The sequence below is a fragment of the Nelumbo nucifera genome, chromosome 1, assembly GCF_055504915.1.
Source record: "Nelumbo nucifera cultivar China Antique chromosome 1, China Antique-T2T, whole genome shotgun sequence".
Lineage (NCBI taxonomy): Eukaryota > Viridiplantae > Streptophyta > Magnoliopsida > Proteales > Nelumbonaceae > Nelumbo > Nelumbo nucifera.
In genome coordinates this window covers 96644881-96668583 of record NC_142649.1, presented here as the reverse complement: position 1 = coordinate 96668583, position 23703 = coordinate 96644881, and the positions used below count along the sequence as shown (strand labels likewise).

The window sequence follows — 23703 nt, the reverse complement described above, 5'->3', positions numbered from 1 at the left end:
AATTGACGCATCAGCATCGATCAACCTTAATCATCGTCACCCAAGTACTGTTAAAAGCAAGGGCTGAGATCGGATGGACCCACTCAGTGGACAGTGCTAATTGCTATTTGCTCCAAACTCCTAACTGCATCTGTTATCTGACCATGACGTGGTTTGTTAGAAATAGAATAGTGTGTCTCTCTCAATATATTCTGATCCGACGGATAGGATTAGGATATAACATTGTTTCTAGCATTCTGGTTCATCTAATCTAACAGTTGATTGATCTATTTTCACCTCGTGCGAAAACAAACATGAGAGCTGAGCCTGGGCCCTGGGGGATGTGAAAGGAAAAGAAAGAAAAGTAGGTGTAGCGTGTAGGTGGTGGCCTGGCCGATGCTGGGGGTCCGTCTGGGGAGAGAGTCCGAAACTCCAGAAACTGCAGATGTTTATCTTCGGTCGATATATAATTAACGGCGGAAGCCAAAGTCATTTGTTTAATCCAACGGCTTGAGACGAATCTCTCGTCGATATATGGCCGCACAAGCGTCCATCATTCCATATTAATACTCTCGTGAACCATCTCCGGCACTCTCTCTCCAACCCTGGTTCTGCTCACCCAGACCAGGCTCTCTCTCTCTCTCTCTCTCTCTCTCTCTTTCTCTCTCTCTCGATTCTCGCCCTAATTTTTCGATCAAACTCTCCGTTCTCTGTTGAAGAAACCTGTAGAACGAAAGCCTGAAGGAGAGAAGGGAGAGAGAGAGGAGGAAACATTGAAGGCAAACTATGATGCAATCAACCGCCAGTGCTGATCTGCAGCACCAGCAACAACTGCCGCAGCACCAGCAACAATGGATGGCGATGCAGTATCCGGCGGCGACAATGGTGATGCAGCACCAGATGATGCCGCAGCACTACCCGGCACACTACATGCCATACCATCATCACCAACAGCAGCAGCACACGCAACAACAACAACAGCAACAGCAGCAGGGATCCATGGAAGATAATAAGACGATCTGGGTCGGTGACCTCCATTATTGGATGGACGAGAGTTACCTCCATAGCTGCTTCGCTCACACAGGCGAGGTGGGTTATTTGCTTTTTCTCTTTTTCTTGGCTTTATCTTCTTCTTCTTTCTGATATAAAGGGAAAAAATAGAAACTCTTTTGTCTTCCTCTGTTGGCTAACTGGCATTATCTTTCTTCAATTGTATGCAAAGGATGTGATGTCTATGTAAGAGGATTCCTCGTTTTTTCTCTCTTGTTTAAAGATTTCTCTAATAATTTGTTTGGGTAATGTGTGAAGCTATTAACTAGAGATGTTGATTTTGATGGAGTAATCCCACAAGTCCCTTGCATGGAAGTCTTCCTTTACATATGGCATTGATCCGACACCTTTTTTATGTTTGTTATTGGTGGAAAACATCTTTCCAACTTCACATCTGAGATGCTCATTACTCTATAATTAAAAAAAATTCGTAGTATTACTTGGTTGTTTTTGGGCAACCCGCATTACTGCTATATTTTAGAGAGACAATTGGGTGAAAAATTGTATAGTACCGAGGGATTCTCGATTGAGTGGACTGCTGTTTGGAAGTTGAAAGAAAATCTGACAAAATCTCCCCTTGTGTATCTTGCGAAACTCGGAAATTGTGGATGGAAAAGTGCTTTTGAGTTTTTCCTAAGGAAAATTACGGTTGGTGTACGGTTGCTAGGATCCAGACCTCTTCTTTGAGCTCTCTGATGTTCACCTCCTCAGGATCTGCAACACATTCTTGACTTCCTTGGGAGTTGGCATGGCTGCTTTCATAGAGCCCAGCAGAAGCAGATTTACTTCATGCTGTTGTCTCGTGGGGAGTGTGGGAGGAAAGGAAAGGAAGAACTTTCTGGAACAAGGAAAAATCATTTGAGATACTAGTGTAACTGATTACCATTGGAATCGACCATTAAGTTTGAACTATGGAGATTTTTACAGGTATTACAGTGGTTGCTATGATTAAACAATGGAACTATATATCAAGATTGCCCCCCTTGGGTAACTCTTTTGGAAGCAGTAATTATTTCAAGTTTTATATCAAGATTGTATATCTTGACTGTTCTTTTCTACTAATTTTTTAGTTGTATGAAAAAGAAAAGAACTGGTTGTCAGAAGCAGTGATTACTTGATTCTTTTCTTGTTAAAATTGTGACATAGTTACTGGGTTTGCAAACTCTAACTTCTTAAGTGATGCATGTTAAGTAGGGAAGACGTGAAGGATTGAAAGGAGACAACTGAACTGCTTCTTTGGACCAGGATTATTGCTAAAGGTGCTATTGAATGCATCTAAGGATTCTAGGCATTAAAGGTTGCAGACAAAAAGGAAGTCTGGTTAAAAAGTTCATGATGAAGATAAGGGTAGTCAGAGAGTGAAGGGGAAGCAGTTTGATGAGTTTATTAAGACAAAGAGAGATATTTTATGTGGAAGGGTCATTGAAAGGTAGGTTCAACCAGCTAAATCTTTAGGTCTTTTTCTCTATGATGAGGTCTAGGGCTTGGAGGGATAGGGTAGACTAGTGTATTTGAACGCAGCTAGAGATCAGGGCTAGGAGGAAGAAGTTATATGAGTGGACATGGTATCTGTTAGGGTGAAATATGAAAGCAAGGGAAGGGCTGAGGGCTTGAGGTTTTGGGTAGATAGAACAAAGGTAGGGAAGAGGGGATAAGATGTAGCTAAGGTATTGTGTATTTTCTGTTAAAGTTTTCCTTCACTTCTCTTTGTAAATTCTATTGTTATATATGAAGCAACATATATGGATAAAACTATATTTTTTTTTTTTTGCTGATTTTCTTTACAGCATTCACTATGTTTAGAAGTATTTAATGAATAACTGATGAAGTAAAAGAACTTTGGATAGTCTACACTTTGGTGCCCAAAACCTTAAAATGGAGGTCCTATACCAGCATCTAAAACATTGGAGCTGGACTGCTTCAAAATGGTACCTCTCTATTTATGCAAGAACTTGTCCCTCTTCTTTTTTTATTTTTATCTTGATTGTTTGACTAAAGGTCTAAAATAAAATTTTAACAAAACAATTTTTTATGTATATGATCAGAAACAAGATAAAAATATTTTATTAAACGAGAGAAAAGAGTGTAACCTAACCCCTCAAAAGTAAATGAACAAGGAATCTTAACTTCGTAAGATTGACAGTACAATGCAACATTAAGATACCCTGAAACAGTGTTGGGATCTGCCATGCTATGTATTGGATTCATAGCTCATTGCACACAGCCTTGCAAGCAGCAGATCTGGAGTCTCTGAGCATATGCTCCTCAATACAGAGACTCAATTATAACCTTCTACAGATAAGCTGTTTGCAAGCGAGTTTCCTGTTCTTGGAATTCACTTGAGTGAGCTATTTATCTGAGGGATAGCCTGTGGCACCTAGATTTTCAATAATGTACTTTGTATTTGACATTTTGGTACTTTTCTTTTTTTTAAAAAGGTAAGGTATATTGTATTAAAATCAAAAAGTATGCAAGGTCCTCTATACATAGTTTCTGTACATATTCACAACTAGGGGTGTCAATTGGATTGGATTTGGTCCAATCCGATCCAGTCCAATGTGAGTCCATTATATATGGACCAGGTCCAATCCAATCCAATGAATGTTTTGGACCAATTTGGACCGGTCCAATTCAATGTTTGGACCGTCCAATTTATTCAAATTCATTTTGATTTAGATTGGTTTCAACCCAAACCTGGTCCATTGACACATATATTCTTATCTTATATCAATGGACCAGATATTGGCTTAATCCAACCCAATCCAATATAAATTAGACATTAGGCAAAATCTTTGGACCTTTTTTCAGAGTTCTCCTTTGATGATCTTTGGAGGAATTTGGAAGCTGTAGCAAGCAATGTTCTGAGAACCGGACCGAACATCGACTCGGTAAAAGCAAAGGTTCACAGGTTAGAGGTTGACCGAGGTTGAACTGTGCTGATGTAATAAGTTATATATATATATATATATATATATATATATATATATATTGAAAAATACTAAACACAAGGAAAATTAGTCCAAAATAATCCAATATAGAAATAAAATAACAATTCAAACTTTCAATGTTTAAGACAATATGTCCACAATGAAAAACAAATACATCAATAAACAAAGGTTAAGACTCAATCCTAACAAATTAAATAGTATAAAATTATAAATCGAACACAATTATTTATCCTAATTCCTAAAGCATAATATTTAATTTATTTCTACAAAATTCAAAATATGATATCAATTTATTGAAGTTTAAATTTCACTATTTCTGTTCCAAGCTTTAAAGGGGGCTTAGGCTAACCTGGAACTGAAAAAGTAGGTGGGTTGTCTTGTCTATTATGTAAGAATTTGGTGGACTGAAAGCCTGAAACAAAGATCAACCGAATTTGAGCAAACCTGTAAACTAAACTAATGAATGTTAACAAATTTTCGAATTCAGAAATTAAAAAATAATTATTTAAAATTTAAAATAAAATAAATTACTGGAGATTGCAGAAACAAGTGCCAAGCGGTGAGAAGAGGAAGAGAAGAGAGGAATCGCTGTCACACAAGTGGCGGTGAACAAACCACCACCGGAGAAGAAGGAGGAGGAAGAGGAGGAGAACAGATGCCCAATGGAGTTGAAGGGATGCGGTGAACAGATCATCGACGGGAAGAAGAGGAAGTGGAAGGAGGCAGAAGAGGAAGCGAAGGAAGAGGAGGAGAGAGAGAGAGTACCTGGTGTTGTCGGCTACTGTTGAGGTGGTTGATGGTGAGGCAATGAGTCGTGACTGTTGCTAGCGGTGGAGGCGGCGATGTTCGGTGAGGGCTGGAGATCGAAAGAAAGAGAAAGAGGGACAAGGGTTTTGGGGATTTTGATTTGGTTTAGGTCTGTAAATTAAGACCTTAAGTTTTGTTTGGTTCAATTTTGCATTTTTTGTCTTTTTGTGATAAAAGTTGGTGTGTAACAAAACCGGATGGTTATGCAAAACCTGGACCGGTACACCGGTTCCCAGGTTGAACAGGATGGGTGGGCGGTTTTTTTAATAAAACAGTTTTGGGGGTATGTCCAAACCGGTGAGGGGTCTGGGTTGCGATTCAACTGGTTCAACCGGCCAGTCCGATCCGGTTTTCAGAACATTGTAGCAAGAAGTTCTACTGTGATGGACAAACCTGTTTCAGAGTCGGAACCTCCGGAGGAAGGATTTATCGCTAAATTTCGATGGCTGTAGTCTAGGCAACCCAGGGCCGGCTGGTATAGGAAGAGTTCTTAGGAACTCTGTTGGACATATTTTTGCTGTATTTTCACCCTGTTCGGAGTTGGGCATGCTGTGCATGCTGAGTTCCAAGCAGTCTTACGAGGGGTATAAATTGCTACAGATCTAAACTTTAACAGATTGGTAATTGACGGTGACTCTAAATTGGTAACAAGGTGGCTGAAGGAACAGGAAACTGTTATTTGGAAGCATAGGGAATCATTAAAAAGATTTAAATGGTTAATTAAAGATATGACTTTTTTTGTTAGCAATTTGAAGAATTTTATTAAAACTTAAACAGAGGAGAGAACAACAAGAAGCTGTTAGAAATAACATCCTTTACAAAAAGAGTCCCATCACCCTATTAACATTGAGCCCAAAATAAATGATGTCTATGTACTCCTTGTTTAGCTAGTCCATCCACCAAACCATTTGCGGACCTCCTAATTCATCTTAAATGAATTTGCATTTGTCTTGACAGCAACTTAAATTGCCTGAATTCATTTTTTTTTGTAGAACTAGGAGGAGCTACACAAAATGGGGGTAGCTCAGCCCCAAATATCACTCAAACAAATACACAAAAGAGCCCTAGGGAGAGAAAAAAAAATACTAGCCTGAATTCATTTCTGAAATGCCATAATACCCCTTCTTTTTTCAAACAACCAATTACTATTTTTGAGTCCCCTTCTACAATCAGCCTTGTAATACTCGTTTCCTTATCTTTTTGCACCCATGATATGACTGTTATAATCCAATGGGAAAGGAGGTCAGCAAATGGGCTGGCTGATCATTTTGTTGCATAAGTCTGAACTTTTTCTGGCTCAACTGTAATTCTTTTTTGGTCAAAGGGCTGCACGTCACACCTCTATTGGATTGCTTCATTGTAATACTTTGTTGTAACACTTTATCTTTCTTTAATAAAATTCATTACTTATCAGAAAAAGACATTCTCCTTTAAAAAGAAAAAGATAAGAATTGTTCATGGAAAGCTTGTAACTGAATTGCTCTTTCTATTAATGAAATCTTAATTTATTTATCAAAAAAAAAAAAAAAAGAATTGGCATCTAGCTTCTGAGTTCTTCAATAGCATGATTAATCACAACCTGCTTTGCATTATGTTATATTTGACATTTTTTTTGATCAGTAAATAAGACTTTTATTAATTCATTGATACTAATTAAGGTACAAGAGTTTTAAAGTTTCAGAGTGGTTAAGGATTTCTTTCCAGCCAGTAGAGGCCTAAGACAAGGTGACCCACTCTCTCTTGTCCTCTCCACACTTATTGCTGATGTGTTTAGTAGATTGTTCTCAAAAGCAGATAAGCAGGAGCTAATAAAAGGTTGAAGACTAGGAAGGAGAAGCATTACGATGACCCACCTTCAATTTGTTGGTGATATTTTCATTTTCTATGAAGGGATTGATTTAAGTAAGGTGGACAATCTTAAGAATCTAATAAGAGATTTTGAGAATGCATCCAATTTGAGGATAAACTCTGATAAAAGTTGTGTGGCAGGAATAAACTTGGAGGATTGGGAGGTAGAGTCCATTGTAGGTTGCTTAGGTTGTGCCACCTCTTCTTGGCCTTTGACCTACTTGGGTCTTCCCTTAGGTGCCAACCCCAAAGAGAGTCATTTCCGGTCTCCTATTGTGGAGAAATTTGGAAAAAGTTTGGTGGCCTAGAAAAAGAATTACATCTCCATAGGGGGTAGGGTGACTTTGATTAGGGCCACACTTGCCAACCTTCTATTTAAGTCTTTAGGATTCCCTCGAGGGGAGGCTAAGAAGATAGAAAAGGTAATGAGGGATTTCTTGTGGGAACAAGGGAGGTGAAGAAGGATCATCTAATTAGAAAAGGAAGAAGGGGACTTGGGGATAGGGATCCTAGTTCAGAAGAATGAAGCCCAATTAGGGAAGTGGCTTTGGAGAAAGATGATACAAATTTAACGTCTTCTAGATGAATATAAGTCATAGAATTAAGGATATTTCTAAACAATGATTAATAAAAATAGCAAAAGAAATCTAAGTTATGGGCAAAACTTAGGCTGAAGAGAGGAATACTACTATGTTATGTATTGCAGACTAAATGGGCACTTTCCTCTGGCTTGATACATAGCAACTTTATGGGGTACTATTAAATACTTATGGGGATCGTGTAAGGTGTAATGCTGACTCCACACGAAATGCTGGAGTCTTTTTTGTGGTAGGTGACTAGGACCTAGGTCAGTTAAGAAGAAGAGCCTCAAAATGTTTAATTATGGAATACTCTCAAGTGTTAGATAGGCTTACTCATGGGGATTGTGTAAAGGGTAATGCTGGCTGCTGGAGTCTCATATATATTTAGGTAGGATGACTGGGACCTAGGTCAGTTAAGAAGAAGAGGTCCACAATACTTGATAGAAATCTGGAATGATCTTATGTGTTTTGTCTTAACTAGGCTTATATAGAAGAAGGATGGAGGAGAATGCCTCTCCTAACAGGTACAACATCTGGTATTTTACAACCAAGCCAACTTGGGAATTTGTTCAAACCCATTAAGTTGGTTGGTTTGATTCATGGATTGCATTTCTAAGAAATAAGTCAATAACTTCATTGTGCATCACCTGTTTAGAAAAAAAGTTCCCTACATAGTTGTCATGGCGACGCCTAGGAGACAAGGCACCCTTTGAGGCTCGCCTTGCCTAATCGCCAAATAGTTTTGTACTATGTATTATAAAATAATATTTTATTCTTTATTTTTTGACATTATAATTATAAAATAGGTACTATTAAACTAAAATGTTCATTTTGTGTGGTTATATACTAATTTCTTTTTATTATTTTCTTACTTGTTAGGGTTTAATCAATATAAACATTGCTAAATGCTGTATTGAACCCCCAAAGACTTTAAAACCTGAACCAATAAGTAAGGAAGAACTTAAAATATTGTCTAATCAACACATTTTCTTTTCTTCTTTTCCTATAACAAAAATAAGGGTTTAGCCCCTATATTTTTTGAATTTTCTTTTCCTTCTTCTTTTTGTTCTCATGAATATGTTGATTTTCTATACTTTAACATGAACTCTCTACTTTTCTTATGAAAATTATGAATAATTCTTAAGAAAATATGGTTATGGTACCTAGGGAACTACCCTAGGACCTATGCTTTCTACATAAAAAAACCCATTGCCTAGGCAACACCTAGGAGACAAGGCGCCCCCCTGTCACCTAGCCTCGCCTTGGCGCCCTGAAAACTATGGTTCCCTATTCAAGATTTGTTGACACATATATATTTTACAAACCTTCCTTGTATTTTTTTGCTCTAGTCACAGGAAAGTCTTGATCACCTATTTGTTGTGGGTGATTGTTCAAGGAGAGTGTGGTAGGGTCAATGTTTTAAAAGTGCAAGGCGCGAAAAAGGCGCAGGGGTCAATTTGCGCTTGAAGCGCAGGGTGCAAGGCGAGGCATGCACCTTTTTGAAGCAAGGCGCAAAAATACAAAAAAAAATGTCAGAAATTTCAAAAAGTGCCAAAAATTAAAAAAAAAATATTAAACATAATATTAATAAAAAATATAAACTTAAATTTTAAAATAATGTTTTAAAAAACCTATTATCTAAAATTAAAATACATAAACATAAGATGTAAAGCATATTCAAATGAGAATTTAAAAATAAAATCAAACATATAAAACATTTTCATGCATGTAAAACCTCTAATCTCTTTTTTCACTCAATTGCATTACTTCAAGTAGCTAATGTAATGTAAAACATATTACATTCCTGATTCTACGAGCCGCCTTTGTGCCATGCCCCTCGAGGCAAGCCCAAACAAGTCCATTACTTCAAGTAGCTATTCAGTCATCATTTTGTATTGCCTTTGTTGACCTTTTGACATTTTTTAATATGTGCAGGTTGTTTCTATAAAGGTTATTCGCAATAAGCAGACTGGTCAGTCTGAGGGCTATGGATTTGTTGAATTCTTTTCACATGCAGCAGCCGAAAAAGTCTTGCAGAACTACAATGGCACAGCAATGCCTAACACAGATCATCCGTTTCGCCTGAATTGGGCATCATTTAGCACAGGCGAGAGGCGATCTGATGCTGGATCTGACCGGTCTATATTTGTGGGCGATTTGGCCGCAGATGTTACTGATACTTTATTGCAAGAAACATTTGCCAGTAGATATCCATCCGTAAAAGGTGCAAAAGTTGTCATTGATGCAAATACTGGTCGTTCAAAAGGCTATGGTTTTGTGAGGTTTGGTGATGATAATGAGAGGTCACGAGCCATGACTGAAATGAATGGTGTCTATTGTTCTACTAGGCCCATGCGCATAGGTGTTGCAACCCCCAGAAAGTCATCCGGATATCAACAGCAACAATATTCTTCTCAAGGTATACTAGCTATCCTAGCTTTGCAAATCCATCTAGAATATTGGTGGTATTGTTTTACTGGTTTTTCTCTTGTTTAAGTTGGTGAGATCATTATTTCATCATTACATGCTTCCATTGAATCTATTCCTTTGTAACAAATACTTCATCCATTTATTGGTGATAGTTATTATTATTATTATTTTTTTTGTTAAAATGATGCTAAGGTTAAATAGCCTTCAGAAAAGGGCATAACAAGGTTTCTCTGAAAATTTTTCCAATGGATAGCCAGATGAAACACCTTATTAACTGATTACAGTGATCTCTGAAAACTCCTCCTTATTGGGGATAAAAGGTTTCTCTTATCCACACTATTTTTTGTAAGCCAAACCAAACAGCAATTTCGCTTTTACCATAGATTCAGTCTTTCAAAGAATGGATCCATCCTGTAGTCCAAAATCTTCCTTAGCGTTCATGAAAGTGCTTCTGAACCACTTTAGACACACCCTCTGCCACCAAGGAGGAGGTCCTTAGGCTTTCAGGCATGAAATAAGAGAAGCTATATTTTTGGGTTATCAACCAGCTTGGTAGTGGAGGAAGTAGGAAGGGTGAATTGGGAAGGTTTATATTGAGGATGACCTATTCAATGCTAGCTGTGGATTTTCTGGTGCCTAGTTTTGGTGTGTGTAATGGGGAGATGATAGTCATATCAGTGGGGGTTGTTTCTCTATTTTATTTGAGCTTTTGCTCTTTCTGCTGTACTGTTCCTCTTGATTTTGATCTTGTTATTGATTAAAAAACACTTCAACTGGTTGTTGCATTTTTGTTCACTACTAGATCCTATCTCTAAGTAGTTTATCTGTGTTATTTTTTATTTTGCTTCATTTAGTGATTCTATCTTGGTAATTCTTGATATGAACATGATTTTGTTTATGAAGTCATGGTTTGATGAGTAGTAGTTTATTTTATTGTTGAAGATTCCAGCAAAGATTGTGGAAAGAATTGAGAAGCTTCAGAAGGATTTTTTATGGGAAGGGACTGGGGGTGAAAGAAGTTTCATTTGGTGTGTAGGCCAAAAAGGAATGGTGATTTGGGTATTAGGAGGGTCAAAATCTTCAACAAGGCTCTCTTGGGTAAGTGGCTGTGGAGATGTGAGTCTCTCTGGAGGAGGGTTGTAGTTGGGAAGTATGGGCTGGTGAGGTTTGGGTGGGAGTCAAGGGAGGTTTCCAATATGGGGTGTGTCTGGAAAGGGATATTGCAGTGCAATCAAGAGTTCAAAGCTGCAGTCAGGTTCAAGTTGGGCGACAGATCAAGGATAAGATTTTGGGAGGATGAGTGGTGTGATGTTGGGAAGCTATGTTAGGTATGCCTGAAGCTTTACAAGCTGACTGAGCATCACATTACAGTTGATCAATGTTTCGAAATGAGGGGAGAACAGATTGTTTGGTGCCCCAAATTCAGAAGACCCTTGCTGGACCAGGAGATAGAAAAATGTATCCAGCTGTTGGAAAAGTTACAGAAGGTTAAGGTTTCATCTTCCTTGAGTGATGGACTGTGGTGGAAAGAGTGTAGGAACGGGGTGTTCACTGTGAAATCCTTCTACTTGGCAATGGTGAAGGAAGGATCAGCTGGTCTCAGATCAGGTGGGGTGAGTCTGGGGGAACCCTGTTCCACCTAGAGTGGAAGCATTTGCTTGGTTGGTTGCTTTGGATAGTATTCTAACAGTTGACCACTTAAAAAGCAGGGGATTTTCCTTAGCAAATTTATGGGGTTTATGCGGTTCGAATGAAGAGACTGTTTTTCACTTATTGATAAAAAAAAGACTTTTTTCACTTATTCTTCTATTGTAAGACTACACAAATCATTTGGAAATTCTACTCCTCTCTATTCGGGCAAAGAGTGTTTCAGCCAAGGTCAATGGCAGAAATTTTCTTGGCCAAGATTTTGAGGAAGCAGGAAAGCAAGGAGTATGAAGCTGTATTCCCTTTGATGTGTGCTGGGTTCTGTGGAATGAAAGAAATAGAAGGCTGTTCGAAGACAAAGCTAAAAGTACTGGAAGGTGGGGAAACTAGTAGCGGAATGGGTTTGGGTGCTCCCATATTTTGATCAAGCCAGTACATAAGATTTGGGGGAGAATTTCTGGAATGTGTTGGAAATTCAGTCTGTGTAATCTGTTTCAATTTTTGGTTCAGCCTATGTTTTCTAGATCAAAGCTATTTTTGCTTTGTTTTGCTAGGTGCCGTCTTGTCACCTATCATTTTTGGATTGTATCTATTTTTTCTGTTTAATATAATATATATTATCATAATATATTAATATTAATATTAATGGGGCAAGGCTCGTGAGATTTCGACCCGAACTCTTTATGGTTGAGCTCGAGTTCGAATAACTAATCGAGCTTACCTTGAGATTTGAACTCAATTAAATTCAATCTTGAATTGAGTTTAATTGAACTTGAGCCCGAACTATTCAATTAGAGGTCGATTCGATTGTACCCCTAGTTTAGGGGTTTTTGTAAAGGACGAGGATGTAAAGAAAAAAATGGCCTAATACCTTTGCTTTCTTTGCAGTGGTATTAGGCCATCCTATGGACAATTTGGGAAGAAAAGAATGAGAAACTATTTAGGGTCATTTACTAAAACACCCCTATAGTTTCACAAATTTTCTTAAAGCTACCCTATACTTTACATTTTACTAAAACTCCTATAGTTTGCAACTGATTTACTTAATCGACCTTCTATCAAGAATATTTTACATTGTCGTCTGAAAAAGGTAATTCGACCACCTATACTGAATTGAAAATGTTTAAGGGCATAGGCCTACAGTATTTTATTCTGAAAGTACCCCTAGCACTTCATATTGGGCTTTTAAAATGAACTATTGTTTGATTTTCAGATCTACCACACAATATTGGTTCCAGCAGAATGAAGAAGAGAGAACAGTGTGCATCCCAGATTCCCAGGTTATTAATTTGCAACAGCATGTCTTCCTTCTTCGAATAGAGAATAAAGTTGATAAAAAAAAAGTTGTTGCCCATGTTTTATTAGGGGCAAGAGTGACATTTCCATTTATATTTTCTGTAGATTAATGGTCCAAACAGATGCTAAGGCCAAAACTGTCATTTTCCACTTCGATCTAATGGAAGGTCGATTAAGTAAATCGGTTGTGAACTATAGGTGTTTTAAACTACAGGGGGTATTTTAGTAAATGACCAACTATTTAGCAATGAAGTAAGAGCCTTTGAGAACATTATTGAGCTTACAATTAGGGTTGTGCATTGGGTAAAGACCTTGAATTTGTTTGATCCTTTCACAGAAGAAGACATTGGAAGAAAGTGGAAGATAGTAGTAGCATCCTTTCTGCCCAAGCCCCTCTAGGTTCAACTTCTTGTTCTCTCCCCCAAGAAGGTCTACTTAAAATGAAATTTGATGGATGTAACAGGGGAAATCCAGTATCATTGAGGTTTGAGGGAGCTTTTAGGGATGCATGGAGTAATGTAGTGGTTCTATTCTTAAGTCCCATTGGCAGCGGAAACTCCATAGAGGCAGAAATAAGTGCTATTGTACAAGGCCTCAAGGGTGGCAAAAATCTAGGGGTGCAACTTGGGCAGGCTTGATTTGGGCTTTTGTCAAAATTTGAATGGGCCCAGCCTGAAGGCCCGAGCCCGAAGCAGTGTAAAATGTTTACTCAGGCAAACCCAAGTTGCACCCCTACAAAAAGCTGTAATCTATATTATCTGATTTTAGAAGGTGACTACAAAGCAGTGGCGCAGTGGCTAAAAAATCAGGAGTAGGTACCATGGAGACAGAGAGACTAATTCCCCTCTTCCCAGATCAAAGAGTTCTATTTGTGCAGAAGCTGAGAAGTGTACAATTATCATTTTTTTTTTCCTTGGTTAAATGCCCAGGTCTGTTTTTATTTATTTTGTAGTAAATCAGTTCCTTGCTACAGATGTATACAACTTTAACTATTTATGTTCCATTCATTGCTTGGAGCTTTTCTATCTCTGGGTTAAGATAGACCTGGGCATGCAATATAAAAGTCCAAGTTTTTTTTTTTTTTTTTTTTTTTTTTTTTCTGTTTGTTATTTTATATTTTTCATAGTTCTTAGTCTTAGATCTTTGGATTGAAATTACAGTTGGAAGGATGCATTTCTTTTGCCCTTTTTTTGAGCTGGTTCTTCCAATCCGGATTTTTGCACAAAAAGTCTTATTCAATTTTGTATAATTAGCTTTGGTCTTGGTAGGTGGATATGCACCAAATAATGCATCTGGTCTAGGTGGACAATCTGATGGTGATTCTACAAACACAACAGTGAGTGCAGCTCCCTCTTGTTGTTGCCCAAAGATTGGTCTGCCTTTAGCTCTCTTTAACCCATGTTGCATTGTAGATATTTGTTGGAGGACTTGACCCCAGTGTCACTGATGAAGATCTCAGGCAACCTTTTTCTCAGTATGGTGAGATTATCTCGGTAAAAATTCCAGTTGGGAAAGGATGTGGCTTCGTGCAGTTTGCGAACAGGTACACCTGCCATTTTTATTCTTATTTTTTTGCATATGTGCAGTGAGATTTCAAAACTTCTGCAGCCATCATTCAGTCCAATTACCGGTTAACATCTTTTGGTAGAACCAATGCTGAGGAGGCTTTGCAAAAGTTGAATGGCACTGTCATTGGCAAGCAGACGGTTCGCCTTTCTTGGGGTCGTAATCCAGCAAACAAGGTAACCATTTTCGTTTCATCTTTTCGTACAATGCTATTCCGAGCCAATTTATTGAATCTAATGCTACCATTTTCACTTCACTGTGACTGTAATTCTTACTTGATATTTGTATATGCTGGGTTTGACAGATGAGAATTGATCCTGTTAATCAATGGAATGGAGCATACTATGGAGGACAGGTTTATGATGGATATGGATACGTTATACCACCACCTCATGACCCAAGCATGTATGCTGCAGCTTATGGTGCTTATCCTATATATGGTGGCCACCAACAGCAGGTTAGCTGAATTGCAGTCATCAGATGCCACCACAACTGTAGGATGTAGTTCTGTACCAGTAGCTATTTATAGTTTGCAGGGTTGTAATTGAATCACCATGAAGCTCATGGTGAACAATAATTGAATTTTGACGACCCTAATTCGTTTTTAGGATTGTGTTGAATACTTGTTCTAAATGTTGTGTGGTGCTGCATAAGCTCTCTTAAGCCATGATCAGTGGTGGGGGTAGTAGCGGATGTAGATGGTTTGATTTTGTGATTCACAGATCCCTAGGTGGGGTCTGGATCTAATTAAAATGGGTGCTTAAAATTGCATCCAAACGGCCCTAGATGCTTGCTAAAAGCGTGCCTGTGAGATAAGCAAGTGTCTTTGTTTTTGGCCAGATGAAAAAGGGTTCAGGCAGACTGAGCATTGTTACGGGATTGGCCTCGTGTCTGAGTGGGTGTGGATCTATTAGTTGGGTTACTAATTCGGACCTCTCTCTTGGAATGCATTTACAGTTTTATTGGGCAAAGTTCCACTCTGCTGGTCTGTGTGGGATGCTCTGCTAGTAAAGGCTAAAGCTAAATCAACCCGGTTCAATATTTTTAGTTGGCCCAGCTAGATCCCTGTTGAGTCAAAGATTGAGACTGTCAGGTACCGTCTCTCCTACAACTGCATGTGAATTTTGTGCTGTCAAAAATAAAAAAAAAAGAGGATCTTGGTTCGGTTTTGAGCTAATTTTAGATTATGTCAGCTTGAGTCAATACCACTGGTTGCCTCTGCAAATTTAAGGACATCTTATGATCTTAACTATGTTATATTTGGGTCCAGGCCACGTAATGGGGAACTGGGCAGGGTCTCTCCCGTCCACCCCGCCCAAACCCTAGATAATTGCTACCTCATGATGAGTTGAAGACACTTGAGAGGTTATCTTAATTCTTAAATGGTTAAACTAATTGGGTTGTAGTACTGGTTGTTGAAATTCATTCCAAGTCTAACATTTAAAATTCTGTGCTCTTTCATGGTAGAAATTCATTCAACAAGGAGGGGATTTTCTACCAAAAAAATTAGGAGGGGATACAGGAGATTGTATAATTTGTATTGCGGCTATTGCCATTGGCAATGTGCCGCAGATATGTTCCCCAAGACTCCATTCAATTCGGAAAGAGTATAATAAAAACAAATGCGTGTAGAAAAAGTGAGTAAAAGAGGTTGTAATAATTATTCTTTCATGTTTTTAATATTATTATAATCTTTTACCACATATTACTTTAGTCATTTTGATTTCAAAAAAGCGATAATGTATTATATTTAATATTATTTTAATTTTGATTAGTAAAGTTTCATCTTTTGCATTCATCTCTGTTTTTATATGTTTTTCATTTTTCATTCATCTCTGCTTTGAATTTATATTTCACTCATCTCAGTTATGCTTTTCTTTTTCCTTGTTTCTCTCTTTCTTTTTTCATTATATATTATTTTTTTATCAAAATGTAAAAGACAATTTTTATGCGATGGAGAACGACAACCTAATTACTATTATAATTTTGAAGATTTTTTAAAAAATATATTACTTAAATATTGTAGTAATTACTATTGTCATTATAATTTTGTTTACCTATTAATTATTTTTAATATTATTTTGCACTTTGATTAGTAAAGCTTCATTGTAGCTTTGCATTCATCTTAGTTTTTACATACTTTTTCATATTTTAATTTCTTGCCTTTCTATTTCTTTTTTCCATTATATCTTAATATATTTTTTTTTTTCAAAATGTAATTGACAGTTTTTTTATGGGATGGAAAATGACAACCTAATTACTATTATTATTTTGGAAGATTTGTTAACATATTTTACTTAAACGTCCCCTATGTTGTAGTGATTACTTTGTCATTATAATTATAATTAATTACTAATTTATATAATTAGAATTAAATAAAATTATAATTATAAAGAAAGAAATGACGATTTTTTGATAGAATTGGGTGAGTGGAATTAGGGCCCTCAGTAAGATTTCAAATACAAACTAGGTGGGATCTTCAAATCCGAGTGGAGTTTGAATTGGATTCAGATTCCCCTTTTTGCTAATTGGATTGGATTTGGATTTTGATGTATCTAATCCAAGCCTAGTCCATTTACAACCCCATGAGTAATGGATAAGGGGACGGCAGTGGTGATTAGACCTGTTCATGGGCCGGGCCGGGACGGACTTTTACTCATCATTAATGGAAATACGCTAGACCTGAGCCCGAGCTCGACCCGACCAACGGGCCTATAACTTGGGCCCGAGCCCGACCCTGATAAAAAGCCCGAAGCCCGACCTAATAAAAAAATAACAATTTTCCCCATTTAAATTAGAATTAAAAATTCAGATGTTTTTTTTTTCTATTTAAATGAACAATGGGCTTACAAGATGGTTTTTTTTCCCTTTCTTTTACGTTTTAAAACACAGTTTTACATTCTTAAATCAAAAATTGATAGAATTGGGTGAGTGGAATTAGGGCCCTCAGTAAGATTTCAAATACAAACTAGGTGGGATCTTCAAATCCGAGTGGAGTTTGAATTGGATTCAGATTCCCCTTTTTGCTAATTGGATTGGATTTGGATTTTGATGTATCTAATCCAAGCCTAGTCCATTTACAACCCCATGAGTAATGGATAAGGGGACGGCAGTGGTGATTAGACCTGTTCATGGGCCGGGCCGGGACGGACTTTTACTCATCATTAATGGAAATACGCTAGACCCGAGCCCGAGCTTGACCCGACCAACGGGCCTATAACTTGGGCCCGAGCCCAACCCTGATAAAAAGCCCGAAGCCCGACCTAATAAAAAAATTACAATTTTCCCCATTCAAATTAGAATTAAAAATTCAGATGTTTTTTTTTCTATTTAAATGAACAATGGGCTTACAAGATGGTTTTTTTCCCTTTCTTTTATGTTTTAAAACACAGTTTTACATTCTTAAATCAAAAAATTTATTCAAATGGACATAATCACATAACCCATTTTAAGTCTAATTTTAGGTCAGGCCGGGCCGGGCTATTTTGACAAAACCCGAGCCCAGCTCGAATTTATTGTGCATCAGGCTTTTTGGCTCGAGTTTAAGCCTGCGGGCCTATAAACATGTTCAAGCCCGTCTGGGGGCTGGCCCGGCCCATCGGACCACCCGGCCCATGAACAGGTCTAGGGGTGATTATGGGTTCGGCCCATCTTAGCACCTATGCTAAAGGCTGCAACCTGGGCTTAAGTTTGACAAAGCTAAGCTTTGGGCATGTCACGAAATATCTCGAATTAAATTTTTTTTTATGGAATTGGGTGAGTATAAATAGGGTCAAGAACTCTAGATGTCCAAGATCCAGTCTGAAAGATTCAGATGAACTATTTACATAATCTCAATACCTAAGGATGTTGGGGGTGGAGAGAGAGAGAGATGGGGAGGAGGTGAAGTGACAAAACTAGGGGTTGTGTGGGACCCGATGGGACCTAGTGCCATGCTGGCACTTTCCTACTTTCTGGTTATTTTTAGAAGCGTTAATCTTTTTTTCTGGTTGTGTTTGAGAAGCACTTGTTTTTTTCTGTTTTTTTTTCTCATTTTAAATTGAAAAAAATAACTTAAGTGTCTAATAAGCTATAAGACTTTTATCTCCTCTCATCAACTCACCAATTAACTCCCACTCCTCTTTCTCGTTAATTATGCTATTAACTCTCTCCATCAACAACTCATGCCATTGATTCTCCCTCCTCTTCATTACTCCGTTAAATTGCCTAAAGTTCATTAACTTTACCTATATCTATATCCATTTCAATTTAGCTATAATTTTATATACATTAGATATATTTATATTAGATCATTATTATCAATAAAAAGTAATTATATTGATATTGAGATATTCAATGATATATTATTATGTTAAATAATTTACTTCAATTTTAAAAGATAGTTAAATTTTATGCTAGAGATAAATCCACACTGGCCACATCATCAGCTGGATAACAACAATAACTAGTTATCTGTGGGCTTATCAACCCCAGATAACCATTATCTTGTTATCAACCTCTGATAACCATTATCCTGTTTTACTTATCAATTTATCTATACATTTAAATTTTGAATTTTAAATTTTGTATCTCAATCTATATAAACCTCTGTAATCTCAGAAATTAATACAATGAGAATTCGCCTCTTTCATTGACTCTCGTATGGTATCAGAGCCCTAGAAGACTAACGTCATGTCTACTCAAAGTTCTTCGATCAACTCTCAAGGTGAGTCCTCTTCCAGAAATAATGGATTGGTTACTCTGTCCAGTTTCATGAATGTTATCATAGTTCGCCTAGATAGATACAATTATCTCTTATGGTCTATGCAAATTCTCCCTACACTCAATGGGTATCAACTTATTAGATATGTCGATGGATCACTGCCATGTCCATCAAAATTTCTTCCTAGCACCAATGATCAACAGTTCAACCTCAAATTCATCTCCTGATATGAACAAGATCAGCTCATATTGAGTTGGCTTCTTTCTTCTCTCATAGAGCATGTTCTTGCTCAAGTCATAGGATGCAAAACTTCTAAGGAAGTATGGGACCAGCTCAGCCACTTATTTTCTTCCACTAACAAATCTAGGATGCATGATTTGAAGCTGGAGTTAACACATATTAAAAAAGAAGACCTATTAGTTGCGGATTACATTTAGAAAATCAAAGGAATTTCTGATGCTCTTGTTGCTTCTAATTATTGTATATCAGATTCAGATCTTATTCATTATCTTCTTGGTGGTTTGCCGCCAGAATATGATTCTTTTGTTATCACAATTACTGCTTGTTTGGATGATTTGACCATGCCAGATGTGCATAGTTTGCTTCTTACCTTTGAGAAGCATTTAGTTCGCCATGCTATTTCTGTTGATTCTCCCTCTGCTAATGTTGCAAGCAAGAAAGGGGGGAATACTTCTGGACACTCACAATAGTATTATTCAAATAAATCCCAACAGTTTTCTTCTTCGGACAACAAGAAACATCCCAACAATGGTTCTAAATGACCTAGTGGTAAGGATACTTCTGTTGTTTGTCAGATTTGTGGATATGTTGGGCACACTGCTACCACTTGTAGGAAATATCTAGAGCTTCTAGGGGCGAAGAAGTTTTCCAATAGGAATGCCAATGTAGCTTCTCGCACTACATCTTCTGCAGGGTCTTCTCGTGACTCAGTCTAGTATCCGAATTCTGGCACCAAAAATCACCTTACTACAGACCTCAATAATTTGTCCTTACATAATCCATACAATGGTTATGAGGAAATCATTGTTGGTAATGGTATGCATTTACCCATCTCTCATATTGGTTCTTCCACTATTCACACCTCCTCTGGATCCTTTGATTTACATAACATCTTGCATGTGCCTCAAATCACTAAAAATCTTTTTTTAATGAGCCAATTCTGCAAGGATAATGATGCAATATTTATATTTGATGCCTTTGGTTTTCTTGTAAAGGATCAGATGATGGAGAAGCTCTCTTCAAAGGACCAATTAAAGATGGCTTATACAAGGTGCAATCCATTTCTTCTGGCAGTCTTGCAGCTTTGATTGCAGAACGCACCTCGAAGGGTGTTTGGCATTTGCATTTAGGACATCCCAGTTATAAGACTACTTCTCATATTATTTCCAAATATGATTTACCTATTTCCAATAAAACTTTTGAAGGGATGAGATATCCATCGTATGGACGCCTGAATCTTGCGGAATAGAATGGGCGAATTTCAAAAATTTCTCTCCATCCTACTGGGAATCGTATTCCCTATTTAGAAAAATCATATTTTTCAAGGATCAATCTTGAACCAAGAATTGAACCAGATCTGAAGAAAAGCAGTAGGAAAGGGATATACCTGATACGGAGAAATAGTATCTCCCAATGGAAGTGTGCACGCCGAAGGAAGGAACCAAAAACTGCTCCCACTAAAGATGACGCAGTGTAGGATGGAGCAGAATCGGCAGTGTTCTTCACAAGAACCAGATCCTTCGCAAGAATCACCTGGATGGCACGTGAGCACTACTTCCAATCAGCCCATTCACAAAGGACTGATATCAAGATCCTATCTTGATCACACCTACTGACAAGAGGAGAACAAACTGGCAGATGTGGCAGCGGCAGGAAGGAGGCGGCAAGAAAGAATTTCCGTAGAGGTGCAGAATTCTTTCTTCTGTGATTTCAGCTCTGAAGAAGATGTGAATATGTGTCTTCTAAAGGCTGCCACCCCTCCTCCTTTTATAAGCTTAAAGGGATCAGCTCCTAATCCCATTAGAAGTTTCTGATCCAAATCATACTTGGATCAGAATTCCCTTTAAGTGATAAGGGTAAACCCTTATCTTATCTGCAGATTAGATCAGCCCCCTCCTAATCCTATTAGGAGGTTTCCAGATCTGAATCACATTCAGATCTGGACTCTCTGAGTGGATAGGGTTAAGGCCCAATCCTATCTGCTAATCTAATATCAGAATCCGCCCCTCATTTAACTGATCAAATTAGCCCAGTTCGAAATGGGCTTTAGGCCCAATTAGGTTATGTGCTCACTTAACCTTCCAAACTGCTACCCAGTTGGGATTCCTTGTACGGCGTGGGACCCAAACATTGATCTACACATCAGCCACATGAGTTCAGCCCAGCCTTTATTACAAGGCCTGGCCGAATACACTGTTATGGACAGTGCACCCCCTGAAACCCATCACATGGGCTCTATGGGCCCAACACTTTACCCTAAGTGGTCCTTGGGCCAAGCCACCTTGTAACACTCAGGGACTGTGGGTAGATGCAAGATTAGCCCATCAGGTATTACCCTCAATGGTCTTACACTTAACCTCTCAGCCCATAATGATCAAACACTGGTCAACAAGAGAGGACCTCTCCCTCAGCTGCAAGGAACAGTGCTGCACTCTCTACTCACATGAATCCTGGGAATTAAAATCTGTTGCAAACGATTAGAAACCATAATATATATACTTTTATATCTCATATAAAATATATTTTGCAAAACAAATCTCAACAATTGAAATCGGTTGTCGGCAGTCTTGGTTTCCATCAGAGAGAGTGCATCCCCGATCATTACTTTTGTCCGACAAAGGGGCTGATCCTGTCACTATGATCATCCACTCAGGTGAATTCTCAGACTATCCCAACATACCCAGGTTTTGACCCCGCTAAGGATCTCACTGATTGGTATATCAAAGACAGCCCAATCTAACACCTAGTGTAGTGTAGAGAACACTGATGTGGGCCCCACAGTAGTGGTCCCCACTGTGTTCGTAGGACAACATGTGTAATTATTCGTTTCAGTCATAGTAGTGTCAATTGGGGTCAGTTTGTTATTTCAGTTTTTATTACTTTATTTGTCATGTAAGTACTAAGGGCAGATCTGTACTTTTCTCTTTGTACTGAACATAACCTATAAATACTAAGAGAGTGGTGGCGGCAGATGTGTTAGAATCTGTCCCTCCTTTCAAACCCTTGTGTTCTCCTGTTTCTCTTCTCTTCCTTCTCCTTCCTCTCACTTTTCTTCTGCTTTTCTTAACCTAAAATCTATTAGGGTTCAAGACTGATTGCAGTCTTGATCTTCTACTTGGTATCAGAGCTTATCTAGGGCTTCTCATGTGTGTCTAGTCCAGCCGACCACATGAGGACCAGCTAGGGCTGGAAGCTTATGAAGAAGTATTCGTCGGCTGATTCTTGGAGATTACCAGGAGAGGTTCATAGCTGTTGAGGACTTGCCGCGGCTTGCAGAGAGTTGGTAATCAGGAAGAAGCAGCGAAGGCTAGGGTTTAGGTAACCCTGGAAGGCAGTGAACAACATTCTATAAGTAAGTTTTATTTGGTTTCCAGAGACTGCTATCAGTCGAGATAGGTTGGACCTATCTAGAAGGAGAGGCTGACCTGCTTTAAGGTTTTTCTCTCTAATTTAGGGTTTGACTGTTGGGCCGAACCCCCTTCTCTCAAAGGTGATCAGTTTTAGGGTTTCATATTGACCCTATGATAGGTCCTAACTGTACGGACTGCTTGGAAAGTGTGGTTGAGCACTTATTTCAGACCTACGATTGAAACCGTAATTCTGCTCCTGCATCTCAGATTGCTCTCTAAGCTGGTTTCAGACTTATTTTTGGCTTCGAGCTCTTCTAGGGGATAAAAAACTTGACAGACTACCTGGTACTGTGATTGCCGATTGATTTCAGATCAGATTTGTATTGGTTTCATGCATATACTGTGATTGCCGATTGGTTTCAGATCAGGCCTGCACTAGTTCATGCGTACACTGTGATTACAGATTGGTTTCAGATCAGACCTGCATTGATTTCATACTATTTTCTGGTTGTGACCGATTGTCCAAGTGCTATTTTCTGGTGTAGTGGCTCTAACAGTTTGTAGCTATTGATTCTTGACCAAAGATGGAGTTTAAAAATCAGGGAGAAAGTAGTTCTGGGAACAACAGTTATGGTAGTGTATCTGAAACCGGGTTTCAGATTACAACTGTGAGATTTGATGGGTCAAATTACTTGGAATGGGCTCAATCAGCCATGATGGCTATTGGAGGAAGGGGAAAACTGGGTTACCTCTTGGGAGATGTGAAAGAACCTTCCAAGGAGGATCCAACATACACCAAGTGGGTTCAAGAGAACTATTTGGTTATGGCATGGCTGTGTAATTCTATGAAGCCACATATCAGACAAAATTACTTGTGGGCAAAGACAACCAAGGAGATATGGGATGTTGTGAAAGAAACCTATTCCCAACCCCTTAATGTTGCCAGAGCCTATGAATTGAAGTGTGAGGTGAACAGCCTTAAACGAGGAGAGAAGCTAGTTTCTGTCTACTTGTCTACCTTGAAATCCTTGTGGCATGAGATTGACCATCTAGAGACCCTTGAATGGGAGAGTCCCAAAGATGCACAGACTCACAGAAAGCAAGTCGAGACAAATAGGGTGTTTGAGTTTCTGGTTGGCTTGAATTCAGAATATGACATTATTCGGCAATAGATACTGACCAGAGATAGTGTGACCCTCTCTCAAGCATACTCCCTGGTGCATAGTGAAGAGACTAGGAGAAAAGTCATGATGCAGCCT

General features: G+C 38.3%; 1 protein-coding gene across 2 annotated transcripts; it reads left to right on the top strand.

Annotated features, from left to right (window-relative positions):
- Window positions 1-315: 315 nt before the first annotated feature.
- On the top strand, window positions 316-14785 carry LOC104610603 (polyadenylate-binding protein RBP47-like). 2 transcript variants are annotated; one of them, XM_010277308.3, is made up of 6 exons: window positions 316-1068; window positions 9149-9632; window positions 13855-13922; window positions 13999-14129; window positions 14235-14328; window positions 14457-14785. In XM_010277308.3, exons 1-6 carry the CDS (start codon window positions 766-768, stop codon window positions 14616-14618), a joined length of 1242 nt encoding a protein of 413 aa, XP_010275610.1. In that variant the 5' UTR covers window positions 316-765; the 3' UTR covers window positions 14619-14785. The 2 variants fall into 2 exon arrangements, with proteins under 2 accessions (XP_010275610.1, XP_010275609.1); XM_010277307.3 differs by having other exon boundaries at window positions 539-1068; window positions 13840-13922.
- Window positions 14786-23703: the final 8918 nt, after the last annotated feature.

What these genes read in the sequence shown, in the direction of transcription:
- LOC104610603 (XM_010277307.3), top strand. Translation starts at nt 766, where the DNA reads ATGATGCAATCAACCGCCAGTGCTGATCTGCAGCACCAGCAACAACTG. An exon ending in GTGATTCTACAAACACAACA is followed by an intron (nt 13,923 to 13,998) that starts GTGAGTGCAGCT and finishes GTTGCATTGTAG; the next exon opens with ATATTTGTTGGAGGACTTGA. An exon ending in GTCGTAATCCAGCAAACAAG is followed by an intron (nt 14,329 to 14,456) that starts GTAACCATTTTC and finishes TGGGTTTGACAG; the next exon opens with ATGAGAATTGATCCTGTTAA.